The sequence below is a fragment of the Phoca vitulina genome, unplaced genomic scaffold (assembly GCF_004348235.1).
Source record: "Phoca vitulina isolate PV1807 unplaced genomic scaffold, GSC_HSeal_1.0 scaffold115, whole genome shotgun sequence".
Classification (NCBI taxonomy): domain Eukaryota; kingdom Metazoa; phylum Chordata; class Mammalia; order Carnivora; family Phocidae; genus Phoca; species Phoca vitulina.
In genome coordinates, this window is record NW_022589818.1 from 1305957 (window position 1) to 1322575 (window position 16619).

General features: G+C 57.5%; 2 protein-coding genes across 5 annotated transcripts; both read left to right on the plus strand.

Moving 5' to 3' along the window:
* The first annotated feature begins 2301 nt into the window (after positions 1-2301).
* CLK2 (CDC like kinase 2) lies at positions 2302-11227 on the plus strand. 4 transcript variants are annotated; one of them, XM_032398391.1, is made up of 13 exons: positions 2302-2585; positions 4378-4547; positions 5244-5472; positions 6159-6246; positions 6598-6664; positions 6841-6957; positions 7738-7904; positions 8661-8755; positions 9285-9414; positions 9526-9608; positions 9767-9846; positions 10050-10140; positions 10695-11227. In XM_032398391.1, exons 2-13 carry the CDS (start codon positions 4378-4380, stop codon positions 10878-10880), a joined length of 1503 nt encoding a protein of 500 aa, XP_032254282.1. In that variant the 5' UTR covers positions 2302-2585; the 3' UTR covers positions 10881-11227. The 4 variants fall into 4 exon arrangements, with proteins under 4 accessions (XP_032254282.1, XP_032254283.1, XP_032254284.1 ...); XM_032398392.1 differs by having other exon boundaries at positions 6162-6246; XM_032398393.1 differs by having other exon boundaries at positions 5247-5472.
* A 434-nt stretch (positions 11228-11661) lies between these two features.
* Positions 11662-15911, plus strand: SCAMP3 (secretory carrier membrane protein 3). Its single transcript, XM_032398281.1, has 9 exons — positions 11662-11895; positions 12221-12298; positions 12918-13040; positions 13121-13241; positions 13673-13801; positions 14240-14399; positions 14502-14603; positions 15119-15236; positions 15470-15911. Exons 1-9 carry the CDS (start codon positions 11830-11832, stop codon positions 15614-15616), a joined length of 1044 nt encoding a protein of 347 aa, XP_032254172.1. The 5' UTR covers positions 11662-11829; the 3' UTR covers positions 15617-15911.
* Positions 15912-16619: the final 708 nt, after the last annotated feature.

Below are 16619 nucleotides of genomic sequence, written 5' to 3' on the forward strand. Positions count from 1 at the left end.
CGCGCGGGGCGGAGGGGGTGTGTGCGCCAGACTCGCGAGCGGGCGGCCGGCTGGTTGCGCGGCGCCCCCTGGCGGGAGCCGCCTCGGAAAGAGGCGGGGCCGACGAAGCCCGCCTCCTGGGAGGACTGCGGCGTGGGCGTGGCCTGGCAGGTGGGGGCGCTACTCCAAGTGCAGGAGGAGGAGGAGGCGGGGAAACGCGGCCAGAGTCACGGAGGGGGCGTGGCCTAGCGTTGATGCGCTTTCAGCCAATGAGCGCTGGGGAGGCGGAGCCGCCTGCGAGTGGCGGGAAAACCGGACGCTGGCCGGAGGGCGAGGAATTGGGGACCAATGGAAGAGGCGGGGAATGGCCACTCTTACTCACGGACTTCCTGCATTTCACTTTCTTTTTTTAAAGATTTATTTATGTATTTATTTGACAGAGAGCGAGCGAGAGAGGGAACACAAGCAGGGGGAGTGGGAGAGGGAGAAGCAGGCCTCCCGCGGAGCAGGGAGCCCGATGCGGGGCTCGATCCCAGGACCCTGGGATCATGACCCGAGTCAAAGGCAGACGCTTAACGACTGAGCCACCCAGGCGCCCCTGCATTTCACTTTCTTTATCAGCACTCTCCTACGCATATTCCTTTCTTTTCATCTCCACGCCCCTCCCCTTAGGATTTCATTTCCGAATTCATTGTGCCAACCTTCACCAAGAGTGACCCTACCCGTCACTGAGTGGACGCTGAGGACACAAAGATGAATACCCAAGTCCCAGCCACAAAGCCAGTCTCCTCTATGCCCGCATACAGACACAAGAGCTAGAAGCTCCTAAATATCTCAAATTCCTCCCCTCGTTTCCGTTTCTTATCGCCACTGCCTGATTTCAAGCCTTCAGCATTTTTTCACCTTGATTATTTCAGAGGCCTCTACAAGGGGCCCTACACCGTCTCAGGCCAGTTCTTTTCCCACAGTCTGCCAGAGTTACTCGCCTAAGAGTCAAATGTGCTATGTCCTTCAAACTTCTCCATCTTCTGTAGGATGACGTTTAAGCTCCTTAGAAGGACATACGAGGCCCTACAACATATGGACCTAATTTCAACAGCCTCTTCTGATAGTCCCTCTCTGGAAAGCCAGGCCTCCAATCGTGCTGAAATGCTGTGTTCTGTCTTGTCCCCAGCCCTTTGCAAATATTTTTCTGCCTGGTATTCTTCTCCAATTCCCTTCTGACAGCTGGTTCACGGGACATCTCCTCTAGAAAACCCAGAAACACATTTCCAAGTCTCCTTTCCCCAGCGAGAGTCTAGTCTAGAGCTTTCTTACAGCGTCCCTAATAGCTGTCGTCACAAGGCTTTCTCTCCTGTTAGACCCGGAGGCTGTGAAGAACAGGAGCCTTGCGCCTGGCACAACGCTGGACACGTGGTGGACATGCAGTAAATGCTTGCTGCAGGAACGGACGGTCCTGTAGGGTGTTCGTGGAAGGGGAAGGGAACCCTCCACTCTTTCCTGTCAACCCCCTCCTTACCCTCCCTCTCCTGTTTTAGGGAACCCTCCCTAAACCATTTCTGGCTAACTGATCTAATCTGCATCTAACTGTCCTCCACCCTTGTCCCCTCTGATAGGTCCCGACTTTCACACAGTCATACTCAAGTTATGTTTTCTTTTCCCTTTGTGACTATTTCTCAATCCAGGTTGTCTCAAGGTCTCCTTCTCTTTCCTCTTTTTTTTTTTTTTCCTCCAGTTCAGGTGATTTACACTTCTCATGTACTGCGTCTGAGTTCGGAACACACGAGCTCTCCGCGAGCTCCCCTGTTTCAGCACCTGCTTCTCCGTCCCTCCATCTCTCAACCTCTCCTCCACGGCCGGACCCCTGACCCTCACGTGCATACCGTTTGTTCAGCACAAAAGCGGGGAGCCCCTCTTTGCTGTGGCTAGGTAGCCGAACTGTTTTAAGAACTGGATATTCGCAGACTGTGCTGGAGAGTCAGACCTCACATCAAGCCTCAAAAGGTGTGCTGAGCGCCGACGCCCCGTAAATGACAACTTCCAGGTTCCTCTCCAACCCCCCCAGCTCGCAGAGTCAGCCCCACAAGTGTTCCGGAAGGCACAGACCGAGGAAGGAGAAGGAAGGCAGCGCGGCGGGGCGGAGCGCACCCCGCCGCCCGCCCGCAGGAACTCCCGCCCCCGCGCCCCCGGCGCTCCCACAGCCGCGCCCGCGAGCTACGCGAGGACGCGGCGGCGTGCGCGCCGCCCTGGGGGCGGGGCCCGGGGGGGGGGTCGCTGGGAGGTGGCGCGGGACGTGCGTGCGTGCGTGCGTGCGCGCTCGCGGTGGCGGCGGCGGATCGGAGAGGCCACAGCCGGAGACCGAGCTGGGATCGGGCCCCGGGCGGGGGCGGTGCGAGCGGCGCCGAGCGGACCCTGGGGGCGGGGACGGAGCCGGGGCGGGCGGGACTGGAGCGGAGCCCGGGAACGAGGCGGGAGGTCCCAGGGTCTCGGGTTGGGGGGGGTGGAGCCGCACTTCGTCGCCGCGGGGGTGCCGGGACTCCGGCCGCAGTGCCGCCGCCATCACGGACTTCCTGTGGGACAAGCGCACGGGCCTCGCCGCCAGAACGGTGAGCGCGCGGGCTGGCGGGCCGCGGGGCCGCGCGGAAAGATGGCGACCGCGGAGCGGGAGGGGGCAGAGTGGGGCTGGGGGCCCGGCCGCGGGGCGCGAGGGGAGGAGGAGGGTAGAGCCCTGCGAGGCGGCCGAGGTGAGGAGTAGGAGGTGAGGAGGAAGACCGGCCTGCCCTCGGTGGACCCGGGAGGACCTATGGGAACTCGGGAGGGGCCGGAGTCGGAGAAGGGGCGATGGAGCGGGGATGGGAGTGGTTCCAGAGATGGGAAGGAGCGGAACACCAAAGTTGGACCAAGGCTGGGGACGAGGAAGACACCGCCGTGTCACTGGGAGCGACTGCAGAGAGTTGGACTCGAGGAGTTGGTTCTGGGCTTTCGGAGTGAGAAAGGAGGGCGGGGGAGGTTTACAAGTTGAGAGAGGTGAACTGGAGGTGCCTCGGGTGGGGAGGGGCCGTGAGGACCTTCGGGGGCGGTGTGTTGGTGGTGGGATGTTGATGTGGCTGTGCTAAACAAGGTGGATTACCTGGGATTCCTGCGTTTGGCCTTGTTGGAGCGGCACCGAATCAAAGATCATCCTCCTCCTCAATATGAGGAGGTGGGAAGTAGTTCAGAATGAAAGCCAGATGTTGGAGTCATTAAGCCTTTCCACATCTAATCCCCCCCCCATAAGACTTCTGTCCCTAGGCCTATATAATTTTATTTTGTTCGCATATACTTATTTTTCTAGTGATTTTTCTTTGTTTTTTTCTTTTAAGGAAAAAAGTATTTGTGTACCAATGCTATTCCAGTTCGAATAACTAACTGGAAGGGGGCCAGCTTTTAGCCAAGTAGTGCTGATATTAATTAAAAACCAGTTATTCAGTACTTCTTAAGCACAAGAGGGGAGGGGCCAAATGGGAAGCTGACTGCAGCTTGGGGCCTCCTGTGTTAAAAACTTTTAAGGGGGATTTGGCCAGTGATGTGAAAGGTGATTAAGACAGTTCAAGAGGGGGGCGCCTGGGTGGCTCAGCCGTTAAGCGTCTGCCTTCGGCTCAGGTCATGATCCCAGGGTCCTGGGATCGAGCCCCGCATCGGGCTCCCTGCTCAGCGAGAAGCCTGCTTCTCCCTCTCCCACTCTCCCTGCTTGTGTTCCCTCTCTCGCTGTCTCTCTCTCTGTCAAATAAATAAATAAAATCTTAAAAAAAAAAAAAAAAAACACAGTTCAAGAGGTCAGACCCAAATCCCTGGAACTTGCTTATATTTAGTACTGCTATATGCAGAAGCCTGGTAAACCGGATTCCTGCCCACAGGACACAGAATGGTCTGGTTGGGAAGACAAAGATACACTCTTAATAATTGTAAAACATTTATTATGATGATGTATACAAAAATGTTATTCTATCGAGTTGTGAGGAACTCAGAAATGGCACAGGTGTAGTTTAGATTCCAGCCAAGGATGAACGGAGACATCAGTTACACAGTCCCACCTGTAATGAGCTGTGGCCCAGATCTAAAGTTCTTCCTGGAGCCAAGTTTGAGGGGAATCAGTAGAGCAATGAGGGGAAGGGGCTGGCCTGAGGGGAGGGGAGGGTTCCTAGAGTTTTCCACCAGAGTTTGTAGGTGATATATATCCCACTCCACTAAGGAGAAATTATAAGCACAAGGAAGACCAAGGAAGTTGTACGTCATAAAATGAAGTAGAAGTAAAAGAGCAGAAAGCAGCTTAGCATCTCTGGAGCAGCTAGGCCTCGGAGCAGAATTCTGAAAACTCAGAGCTTTTCCCCACTATTGCTGTTTTTCCTTCCCTTCCAGATGCCTCATCCCCGAAGGTACCATTCCTCAGAGCGAGGCAGCCGGGGCAGTTACCATGAGCACTATCGGAGCCGAAAGCATAAGCGACGAAGAAGCCGCTCCTGGTCAAGTAGCAGTGACCGGACCCGGCGGCGCCGGCGGGAAGACAGCTACCATGTCCGTTCTCGGAGGTGAGGCTTCAGGAGGAGAAACTTGGGTTCAAGGTCACTCACTCAGTTACGTGTTAAAGATTTATTGGTTACACGCTGAGCGGTCGGGGTAAGGCGATAGGACTGTTAACGGCACAAGCCGTTTGCGCTGTGGTGCTAAGGCGGTTCTCATAGAGGAGGAATGCAGTCGGGCCGACGGGGCGTCCGGCGGTGTCGGTGGGAGTGGAGTGGGATGTGTAATTCGGGACAACTTTCCTAGAGAACGTGCCATCCAGGCTGGTCTGGAGGACAAGGGAGAGTGTCTCAGGCAAAGGGAAAGGAGGCGCAGAAGACTGGGGTCTAGAGCTAGCTGCTGTCCTGACAGACAGGACGAAGGTCTGTGAGGTTTGAATGACAGCGGCGTGTCCTGGGGGCGGGGGGCAGTTCGGAGCAAGACCGGAAGTTAGGAAAGAAATGGCTCTTGGCTCCATTCGCTGTGTCGCCGGAGGGGAGAGCAGGCCCCAGAGCAGTCGTCCTGCCGCTGTCCTTCCGGAGGTCGTGGTGACCCGGGGCCGCGGGGATCCTCCTCTGTGCCCCGTTACTGCGCTGTTCTGGCCTCGGCCCTCGGTGACCTCCCGAGTGCGTGAGGCGGGTGTCCTGGCCCCGCCGCTGGTGCTGAGGGCCGCGCGGCCCGTCGTGCGGCGGGGCGGTGCCCTTAGCGGCCGTGCTGTCCCCCAGCAGCTACGGCGACCGCTCGTCGGACCGGAGGGCGTGCGAGCGGCGGTACTACGGCAGCTACAGGCGCAACGGCTGCAGCCGGGCCCGGGGCGAGGCGTGCTGCGAGGCCGGCTTCCGGCACTCGTGCGAGTTCCCCCGCGAGGACAGCAGCTTCCGCAGCCAGCGCGGCAGCCGCAGGAAGCCCCGGCGCCGGAGGCGGCGCAGCCGGACGTTCAGCCGCTCGTCCTCGGTGAGTGCCGCCGGGCCCTTGCTCTCCCCGCTCGCCTGCCCCCTGGGAGCCCGGTAAGTGCCAAGCATCCTTGTTCTCAGCTCAGCGATGGGGCGTGAGCGCCGCCGCGGGCGCTGAGTCCGTCCGCTCTCTCCGAAGCGCTGCGGCTCCCGGAGGGCCCTGGGGTCTGCTCCGGAGCCGGACGGGCACAGCGTGCTTGTGAACCCCAGTGCCCTCCTCGGCATGCTGGGCTGACCGTGTCGGGCGCAGCTCCTGTGTCGCAGAGGCTTCCACTCTAGCGGGGACCTTGCTTGTGAATAGCCTCTTTCCCACAAGCTCTGGGCTCCAGGGCCCCCTCAGCAGGTGGGCTTGGGTGGGGGGCAAAGGGAGATCTGTGCCTGTCTGGAAGGGCGTTGTGTGGAGCATGGGGTCGTGGGTGACACTGGCGACGACACCACCTCTCTGCTCTGCCCGTTCCTCTCCCTGTTCCCGTTTTGGGTTTGGGGACTTGGGATTATGCGCCGCTCTCTCTTCTCACCCCGATCCGCCTTACTGCATCTGACGTGTTCCCTTCCACTGTCCCCCATCATCGTCTGTCCCCCCTGGCTGGGCGCCTGTGACCGGTGACCCCTCCACCACCCACCCCGCCTCCCTCCGGCCCCCGCTCCGACACCTGGCTCGCTCCGACCCCCCCCGCCCCCCGCCAGCAGCACAGCAGCCGGAGAGCCAAGAGTGTAGAGGACGACGCTGAGGGCCACCTCATCTACCACGTCGGGGACTGGCTACAAGAGCGATGTACAAGCCAAATCGTAACAATCCTATAGCCTGTAATGGTCCCATAGCCATCCTAACGTCCCGAGCCAACCCAAGTCACAGCTTCTTGCCTTTCCTCAGTGGTGGTGTTTATCTGGGTGGTTTGAGTTGCTGTTGAGAATTGACCTCTGCTGTCCACTCCCAGCTCTCATGGCCCCTGGGTTAAAGGTGGTGGGAATCACGCAGGGGTGTTCTTCCCCTGTGACCATCTGTATCTGTTCCCCCTTCCTTCATCTCCTCACCCCAGGTTGCTGTACCCCTTTTTCTTCCTACTCAGCTCATTCCCCACCTTCTCTCCCTCCCTCTCCCCGACCCTGCTCTTTTTCATTTCAGATGAAATTGTAAGCACTTTGGGAGAGGGGACCTTTGGCCGAGTTGTACAGTGTGTCGACCATCGAAGGTAACTACAGCCCCCTCCCTCCCTGTTCCATACCTGCTAGTATAAAGAGGTAGTGAGGGTTATCTGGGGCTTTTTTGCTGATTAGCCAAAGGTAGGATTTCTTAATCCCCAGACAGCCCCATTCAGTCTGAGATGGTTTTGACGACCCAGCAAAAACCTCTTCTGCCATCCCACAGGGGTGGGGCTCGAGTTGCCCTGAAGATCATTAAGAATGTGGAAAAGTACAAGGAAGCAGCTCGACTTGAAATCAATGTCCTGGAGAAAATCAACGAGAAGGACCCTGACAACAAGAAGTAAGGAAGCAAAGGAGTCTGTGGGGAGTGTGAGAGGCTCCAGTCCTATACAGGAACACCTTCCAGGCCTCGGTTAGGCAGGCAGCGGAGTCCTAGACCTTCTCATCCATTCATTTTTTGTTCGTCATCTTAGACTAGTAGAACGGTAGGGGCAGGAAGGGAGGGTCTGATGTGCTGTAATCCATTCCCTGTGTTTCCAGGGCAGTGAGATTGCTCTGCAGTTTGGCCCCAGCCCAGGGTAGCCTCTGGAGAGCTGGGCCCTGGAAATGGCCCTGAGACTGAGAATTAGCATTTTCATCAAAAAGTCATTTGAGCTTTCTGTACTGATGAGGCCCCAGACATTTGTATGTAATATTTCTGTCCATGGACCTTTTATAAGCTAAAAGTATAATGGCATTAAACAAAGACACAAGAAGACGATCGGTATAATCATGGGCCCACTGGTGGCTGATGGTCAATGAATTTTAGGAGTGGGAGCTGGGGTCAGGGTTTAGGAATGACAGTTTGACAATTCAGGGTCCATACTGGAGCCTGGCATCCCACTCTTAGCCAGTAGAATTGTTTTAACTATTTAAAATGATGCAGGAAAATGGTTTGAAGCTCGGCAGGTAGTATCTCTCTTCTTGGGTCTGCCGGAAAGGCCGTTCCGTCGCTGAACTGAGTTTTGTCGGTGATGCTAGCTGGCGTGTTTTTACACAAGCTTTGTGGTCCCTCCTTGTTGGAGGGGTGGTGGGCAGATAGGAGCTCATCAGACCTCCCCCTCCCCCATCTCTCTTCTAGCCTCTGTGTGCAGATGTTTGACTGGTTTGACTACCATGGCCACATGTGCATCTCTTTCGAGCTTCTGGGTCTTAGCACCTTCGATTTCCTCAAAGACAACAACTACCTGCCCTACCCCATCCACCAAGTGCGCCACATGGCCTTCCAGCTGTGCCAGGCCGTCAAGTGTGAGTGCGGTGGGCCGAGGTGGACTTGGGGCAGCCCCTCCCTCTGTGGGACCTCTTCTGTGTCCGTTTACATTGGCTGAGCCCCTCAGCTGTCAACTTGATTATCTGCAGTTCTCTTACTGTCACGTTGACAGCTTCCTCACTTGACTCCTTGACCAGTGTCCTCAGCATCACTGATGAGTCTTACTCCACATGCAAAAATCTAAAGGGAGCTGGAAGAGAAAGCTTCTGAAATCAAAGCATTGAATTACCTTTTTTCTCTTCATTTCCCTTCCTTGGGAAAGTGTTAAGTCAGGCTGCAAACACAAAGAGACAAAAAGGCTCCTCAAGCTAGAGGTTTATGTTTGTCTGAGCTGAGATGCTCTCCATTTCCAGCAAAGGTGGGAGCAGGGACGAGTGCAACCAAGGGGGCCAGGTAGGGGAGCCAGACAAGTACATGGTTCCTCTTGGGTTTTCATAACTATGCAGGCTTATGGAGTTGAATTCACAGAATGTCAAGCACATACGTCAAAAGACAAAAATAAAATGCATGGCAGACTCTTTATACATCAGTTGAGAATTACGTTTGTGTCTTACATTGATAAGCGTACGGCTTCTTAGACCAGGCATTTCATTTGGATGTAGAGCAGAGAGCAGCCTAGTGATTCTGGACCTGCCTCCTCACCAGCTTTGAGCCAGGTGACCAGACTTGGGGTCACTGGTGCCAGTTAGCCCTGGCCACCTGGACCAACCTTGACTTGGCCTTCTCCCCTGCAGTCCTCCATGATAACAAGCTGACACATACGGACCTCAAGCCTGAAAATATTCTGTTTGTGAATTCAGACTATGAGCTCACCTACAATCTAGAGAAGGTAAGAGGGACAGGCAGCCATGCCACTTTTCCTTTCTCGTAGCCCCTTTCCTCCCTTTTGCTTTCTCCCGTATTCTCTCCCGGTCTGGCTCTGAGTAAACCAGAATACCAGAGTAGATTGAAGGGGAGAGGTTGAAGAAGACTTAAATTGGAAGAGAACTTTTGAGGAGGACCTCAGATAACTTTCCAATAGAGTGCAAATGCTTCTAAGATATTTGGTTTGGACTTTCTTCTCCGTAAGGGAAGCTCAGTTCTCTTGATCTATTTTCAGAAACGCTGTATACCAGTCACTTGGAAAAAGTCCAGATGCACAGGGACTTGCATGCTATGCCATGATCATTCCTTAATCCTTTCCCACTCCTAAATTATCTGCAGGATACGGGGGAAGCTGTAAAGTGGATTCTCCAGTGCGTTATGGGAGTAAGCAGGTCGAGGTGCTTTTTTTAAGGCCTGAAAGCACTTTAGAGAATAGTCGTAAGAGTCTTGGTCCAGGGTGGCTGGGGTCCATCGTCTTCCTGCTCTGCTCCTAGAAACGAGATGAACGCAGCGTGAAGAGCACAGCTGTGCGGGTGGTGGACTTCGGCAGTGCCACCTTTGACCACGAACACCATAGTACCATTGTGTCCACTCGCCATTACCGGGCACCAGAGGTCATCCTCGGTAAGCGGGGGCAAGTGGGGGAACAAGGTTGTCCAAGTATGTGAGCGTGGGTGGTGGGGAGGGGGGGGCCCCCTAAGCATCATAACACCTTGTCCCTCCTCCTCCCCCCAGAGTTGGGCTGGTCACAGCCTTGTGATGTGTGGAGCATAGGCTGCATCATCTTCGAGTATTATGTTGGCTTCACGCTGTTCCAGGTAAGGGGTGGGGTGTCTTCTATAGCCACCTGGCATTCTGCCTGGTTTCCTTGTCTGCTGAGGACCTGCCTGCTCACTCCACATTGCTTATCGTCCTGGAAGCTGGTCTCCAGCAGCATGTTCTCAGTCCCATGCTCAGTTCTGTCTTTGTTTCCCAGACCCATGACAACAGAGAGCATCTAGCCATGATGGAAAGGATCTTGGGTCCTATCCCTTCCCGGATGATCCGAAAGACAAGGTGAACCTTGAGGGTGTGGGGGGGACTTAAAATCTTTTCCTTTTTCTCCACAAGACCGGTCTATTTCACATCATTTTCTTTTTTTTTTTTTTTTTGACACCCTCCCCCCCCCCCCCCCCCAGCTACTCTCACATGGGGGAATAAGGGAAGTATCCCACAACAAAAGGAACCTCCTGACCCCTCAACCTCCCCTTCCTTTCTAGGAAGCAGAAATATTTTTATCGGGGTCGCCTGGATTGGGATGAGAACACATCAGCTGGGCGCTACGTACGAGAAAACTGCAAACCACTGCGGGTGAGCCAGGCAGGGGTGAGATAGTGCTTACCGCCCAAAGGTCACTTCCTTCCTAAGGTGCTCTGCCCCTGGAAGGCACTTCACAAGCAGAGTTAGGAAGGAAGGGGGAAAACTGAAAGAAGACATCTTTGGTCAGTAGAAGAGAGATAAGAGGGAGTGGTTTTTGGAGGGAAGGAGGTTAGACAGCCAAGTCTTTCTTGAGCCAACCAGAGATCAAAGCAATGTCCTGGATTCTTGAGTCAGAAAAGAATAAACTACCTTTGAAGAGCTCACATTTTAATGAGGAGCTAAAGAAGATTCATGAAATTGACAAAGATATACACATAGAACTTTCAAAGAGTATGAAGGAAGTAATTGTGCTAGTGGGAAGGTAGATCGAACAGTAATATCAGAAATCCTGGTGACGGTGTGCTCCTGGTAAGGTTGTATTCGTAATAGTATTGGTAAATGGCAGAGCCTTGGTCCTCCAAGGTTGAAAGCTAGGGCCTTGAAGAAAAAGGCAGGACTTGTAAGGCATTGTGCCTCCTCACCTTTTTCCTGCCCTCCACCACCAGCGGTATCTGACCTCAGAGGCAGAGGAACACCACCAGCTCTTCGATCTGATTGAAAGCATGCTAGAGTATGAACCTGCTAAGCGGTTGACCTTGGGTGAAGCCCTTCAGCATCCTTTCTTCGCCCGCCTTCGGGCTGAGCCACCCAACACCAAGTTGTGGGACTCCAGTCGGGATATCAGTCGGTGACGATCAGGCCCTGGGCCCCCCTGCATCTCCTCCAGCAGTGGGTGTCCAGTCCAGGACACTGGTGCTTTTTTATACAAGAGAACAGAGCCGGAGTCCGCCCCTTCCTCCTGGCTCCCTGTATACCTGTGAATATGTGAAATAGTGTAAATATGGAAGAACTTGTACCTGTTGCTCCCTCCCCAGCCTTGTACAGAACGCTGTTCATCCCACACACTTCCCATCCTCCCCTGCCCCCTCACAGTGGAGTTGGACGGGGGCAGGAGGAGGTAACCAGGTGGCACCTAGCCCATGTTTTATAAGGAATTTTGTACAGTCTTTGTGAAATAAAAATGACGTGCTTCATCGGACCCCCACTCCTGGAGTCGGAGGTGTGGGATGCTGGGCTGGAGGGATAGGGAGATTGGCAGCCCTTCCGAGTTTGTGGATGAAGGGAGTCCATCTCACCCTCCCAAGTCCCCCGGAGCCCACCGCCCGCGGATCCCCGTGTGTCTGGCGCGGGGGGGGGGCGGTTGGTGACGGGTGGGGTGCTTCCTCCGGGTTAGAACCGAGGCACCTGTTCCATCCAGCGAGGTGAGCATTGGGGAAGGTCCGGTTGCGGTGGCCACCGGGCGGGAGCCCAGGCTAGTCAGCGGCCCGCGCCGGAGGCAGGACTCCCGCCGGATGTCTCGGCAGAGCGGGCCGGGACCCCGCCGCGGGGCCTGCCGGGAGCTGTAGTTCGTTGGTGGGCGGGGCCTTGCGTCACGTGGGGCGCTTCCGTCTTCGGCTGTAGCCGAGGCGCAGGCGCAGCCCGCCGCCGCTGCAGGGAGCCTCGGGGCCCTTCCGGCCTTCGCGGCCAATCCGTGCAGAGCCGAGCGGGGGGACCGGGAGGAGCGGAGGGAGCTCCGGGAGCCGCCGCCGCCGCCGCGCAGGGGCGTGGAGGGCAGGGGCGGCCCAGGTCGCGGTTGCAAACATGGCTCAGAGCGGAGACGGCGGAAACCCCTTCGCCGGGCCCGGCGAGCTTGACAACCCCTTTCAGGTGACGCGCGGGCCTTCTCTGGCTAGCTTGGTGGACTCTTCGCGGGTCTGGACGGGCTAACTTGTCTTCCCAGTCCTGACATTTGTTCCGGGGAAGGGCCGCCACGTGGGGGTGACGGTGACTCCAGACCAGTGAGCACCCTGGGGGGCGGGCCCTGCCCCTATATGGAGCTGGTGCTAGCAGTGTGGGGTGAAGGCTTGGGGGCAGATGTTGGGACGGCAGCGTGGCCTCCGACGTGCAGTGCTTGGAGCCACAGGCATCGGAAGAGGCTCCAGGGAGTTCCCCCAGGCCCCAGGTGCCAGCTGAGCCCCAGCTCTGCCCACAGGACCCAGCTGTGATCCAGCACCGACCCAGCCCGCAGTATGCCACCCTTGACGTCTACAACCCTTTTGAGACCCGGGAGGTGAGATTCTCGGAGCAAGGATGGCAGGGAGGGGGAGGGCGTGCCTGTAAGCCCACTCTGTCGGGATACCGGGGACTTTTCTGCATGCAAAGGATCTTAGCCCCCGGAGAGAGGCCAGTCTGCCATGGCTTGCCTAACCCTTCTGGGGACACGAGGGCCAACGATCCCGTTTGAGCCCTAAGCGTCAGTCCTGGGAGGACTTGGAGACCGGCAACGCCTGAACCAGAGCTGTATCTGGGGAGGCTTCTTTGAAGAAAGGAAAGAATGGGGCTGGTAGGAGTTGAGGAGAAAACCAGTTATGCTTAGGCATGCATTTAGAGGGCAAGGAATGAGGAGGACCGGACCTGTTTGTCCCATGGAATAGAAAATGCTAAGAGCTTTAAAAAGTGAAGGGGGTGGGTTCGGTAGATGAGTGCCTTGCGTCCTGACTAAGGGATAGGATGTGGGGGGTGACGAGGGCTGCCGCAGCTTAGGAAAGAGTTCTCTGACAGAGGTTCAACTCTCTGGGTCCGGGGCGAGGCTGGGGAATGGGTTCTGGATCTAAAGGTACTCAAGCAGACTCTAGTACCTGCATTGGGAGGGACTAGGTGATCCCTAAAGTCTTTTCCAAAACCAACAGCCCCCACCAGCCTATGAGCCTCCTGCCCCTGCCCCATTGCCTCCACCCTCGGCTCCCTCCTTGCAGTCCTCGAGAAAGCTCAGCCCTACAGAACCCAAAAACTATGGCTCCTACAGCACCCAGGTAAACAGGGTGTGGGGATAGGGGAGTGGGGGTCAGATCTGGGCCCAGGACTCCCATCTCCCTCTGCGTGTTCTGGGCAGGCTTCAGCTGCAGCAGCCACCGCTGAGCTGCTAAAGAAGCAGGAGGAGCTCAACAGGAAGGCGGAGGAGTTGGACCGGAGGGAGCGAGAACTGCAGCATGCTGCCCTGGGGGGCACAGCTGGTAAGTGGGTTCTTGGGGGGGGGCGGGCATTTGACACTTTTGAAGGAGCAAAAAGAACCTAAGAGCGTGGGCTATGCAGCCACATTGCTGAGTTTGAATTTGGGTGCTGTTATTTACTGCCTATGAGCTCTTAGGTAAGTTACTTAATCTTGAGTGTCTCAGTTTCCTTACTTATAAAACAAAGGTAGTATTTGTACATGTTTCACAGGACTTGTGGCAATTAAATAAGGTCCTCCATACAGAGTGCTTGGCATAGTGCCTAGAAGTTGTAAATAATAGTAAACACCATCAGCACTGGTTTTGCTACTCTCTCTCGTCTCCTCGGACCCCGAGTTGGAGGGAGAGAGGACTTGGGGTGGAAGGGAGGGGTGATTCCTTTGCTGGTCTCTGCCTCACGTCTCAGGTCCTCCTGCTCTCTCTCTGCCTTACAGCTCGACAGAACAATTGGCCCCCTGTCCCTTCTTTTTGCCCAGTCCAGCCCTGCTTTTTCCAGGACATCTCCATGGAGATCCCCCAAGAATTCCAGAAGACCGTATCCACCATGTACTACCTCTGGATGTGTGAGTAGTGAGAAGCCTTTTTTGGAGGAAGAGTAAAGGTAGTGACCTTACATCTTTCCTGCCCTGGAGCCTACCCACCTAGAACTCAGCATTTCATCTCTGCTCAGCTTTTGAGTTTAAGGCTAGTTTCTCCAGGAATTTTCCTGGGTTACTCCTTTCATAATATTTACAACTTGTTCTCCCACCCTCTAGAAAACATATGTTCTTGTCCTCTTCCCCTTTCTCTTGTCCTCCTGCATAAACGTTTTCGGAGTCCTTTAAACGTCTTTGCAAAGGTGATCACGTGTGATAGAGATGTGTCTCCGCTGTTGAGGATTTTGTGAAGGCAGAAGCTTCCCTTCCTTACTCTGCCGTATCTGGGGCGGGTTGTGTGGCGGGCTGCTGTGGGAAGGAGCCGCTGTTGCAGCCCACACTGTCTCCTCTACCCCCACCCCGCAGGCAGCACGCTGGCTCTTCTCCTGAATTTTCTTGCCTGCCTGGCCAGCTTCTGTGTGGAGACCAGCAATGGCTCCGGCTTTGGACTCTCTATCCTCTGGGTCCTCCTTTTCACTCCCTGCTCCTTTGTGTGCTGGTACCGCCCCATGTATAAGGCTTTCCGGTAAGTTGAGGGGTGGGGGTGGTGGAGAACTTGGGATGGGCCCCACATCTGCTGCTCCCACCCTAATTCTTCTCTCGCTCTCCCCACTTTTCCTGCCCGCAGGAGTGACAGTTCATTCAATTTCTTCATTTTCTTCTTCATTTTCTTCGTCCAGGATGTGCTCTTTGTCCTCCAGGCCATTGGCATCCCAGGTTGGGGGTTCAGGTCCGTGAGGCTACCCGCCACCCCCACCCACCCCCTTCCCTCCTTCCTCTAGACCAAGTCAGCACTAGGTACTGGGGTAGGAGTTGCTCAAAAGAAGGAAAAGTGCTTGTTTAATGAAAGAAACAGGACCTCCTTCCCGGATGGAGAGAGCCCAGTCAGAACTCTAGACAGGCCTAGGTTTGGGGGAGGAAAAGTACATGTGGTCAATCTGAGAGGGCTTCCTGGAGAAAGCACCCGTGAGCACTTCCGAAGCGGGGATGGAGACTCCTCAACAGAAAGGTCTGTTTGGGCTGAGGATGTCCTGGGAGGGCCTGGAGAGCTACGAGCTAATTGCTCGGAAGCTGGAATCAAACTTTGATGAGGGCGGATATGGTTTGGGATTGTGGTACTTGGGAAGCCGCCAGACTGACGGGGCGCGACCGCTGGTGGGGTGGGTGGGAGTAGGGCCCGCGTGCCCACCGGTGAGAGCGGCCCGCCCTCACGCCCTCACCGCCGCGTGCCCCCCTTTCTGGCAGTGGCTGGATCTCCGCTCTGGTGGTGGTGAAGGCCAACAAGGCTGTGGCCGTGCTCATGCTGCTGGTCGCCCTGTTCTTCACCGCCATCGCCGTGCTGGGAATTGTGATGCTCAAGCGGGTGAGGGGCTGTGCGGGAGGCGGGGCCAGAAGCGTGACGTCATGGCCCCGGGGGCCCGGGGGTCGTTCTGGAGGATAGGGAGGGCCCGGCCGCCCGGCGGGCGCTCAGCTCCTGGACCTCTGGGGTGGGGGGAGCCACGAAGGAAAAGCCCGAGCCGCAGCGAGTGGGCGATGGGGCGGCGGTGGGGTCCCGGCGGCCGGCGCCCGCTAATGGTCTCTGCCATCGGCTTGCAGATCCACTCCCTGTACCGCCGCACGGGGGCCAGCTTCCAGAAGGCCCAGCAAGAATTCGCCGCCGGGGTCTTCTCCAACCCCGCCGTGCGAACCGCCGCTGCCAGCGCAGCCGCTGGGGCTGCCGAAAATGCCTTCCGAGCCCCGTGACCCCTGGCGGGGACGCCCCGGCCCTGTCGCCGGGGGGAGCTCACTTAGCCCCCGTCCCTGACGTCTCGGACTCGGTGACATCACTCGGGGTCTTCTCTCTAGCGCCCCCAGCCCCGCAGCCCTGACTGCTGACCCTGACTAGGGGTGCGGGGAGCCCACTGTGACCCAGGCTCGCTTCCCCCGCCACCCCCCAATTAGGCCACACTACCGCCGCCTCCTACAAACCCCACCCAGCTTCTCTCTGCTGTGCCAAGACTGTTGTTTCGGTTATTTAAATAAAAAAGCGGAACTGGAACTCAAATCCCCGTTTCCGGAATTTTTATTGGGAACCCGGCCTTTGGAAGAGAAAAGGGAGTGTGGCGGGGACTGGAGCGGAAGCAGAATGGGAACCCGGGGGGAAGGTCGGGCAGGGCTGCGGAGCCAGCGGGGGCTGCCGAGGGCGGGGCGGCGGAGCTGCGCGGCTCCGCTACTGACCGGGAAGGCGGCGCCGCCTCTGCTGGGGACGCAGCGGGCCCGGGGCCCCAGAGGCTGGGCGGGGCTGGGGTCGGGCCCCTGGCCCGGGGAGGCCGGCCGAGCCCCTACTCTGCACCGGGCCCGCGGGCCGACGCCGGCTCCCGGGGTGCCCCGCGCAGCCCCGCCCCGCCCCCGCCCCCTCTGCACCGGGCCCGCGGGCCGACGCCGGCTCCCGAGGTGCACCGCGCAGCCCCGCCCCGCCCCCGCCGCCCGCCCCCTCTGCACCGGGCCCGCGGGCCGACGCCGGCTCCCGAGGTGCACCGCGCAGCCCCGCCCCGCCCCCGCCGCCCGCCCCCTCTGCACCGGGCCCGCGGGCCGACGCCGGCTCCCGAGGTGCACCGCGCAGCCCCGCCCCGCCCCCGCCGCCCGCCCCCTCTGCACCGGGCCCGCGGGCCGACGCCGGCTCCCGAGGTGCACCGCGCAGCCCCGCCCCGCCCCCGCCGCCCGCCCCCTCTGCACCGGGCCCGCGGGCCGACGCCGGCTCCCGAGG

Bases quoted from the DNA above. Each gene is read 5' to 3' on its own strand.
- SCAMP3 (XM_032398281.1), top strand. From the start codon at position 11,830: ATGGCTCAGAGCGGAGACGGCGGAAACCCCTTCGCCGGGCCCGGCGAG. The intron at 11,896-12,220 runs GTGACGCGCGGG...CTCTGCCCACAG, and splicing joins AGCTTGACAACCCCTTTCAG to GACCCAGCTGTGATCCAGCA. The intron at 13,242-13,672 runs GTAAGTGGGTTC...TCTGCCTTACAG, and splicing joins TGCCCTGGGGGGCACAGCTG to CTCGACAGAACAATTGGCCC.
- CLK2 (XM_032398391.1), top strand. From the start codon at position 4,378: ATGCCTCATCCCCGAAGGTACCATTCCTCAGAGCGAGGCAGCCGGGGC. The intron at 5,473-6,158 runs GTGAGTGCCGCC...GCCCCCCGCCAG, and splicing joins CGTTCAGCCGCTCGTCCTCG to CAGCACAGCAGCCGGAGAGC. The intron at 6,665-6,840 runs GTAACTACAGCC...GCCATCCCACAG, and splicing joins CAGTGTGTCGACCATCGAAG to GGGTGGGGCTCGAGTTGCCC.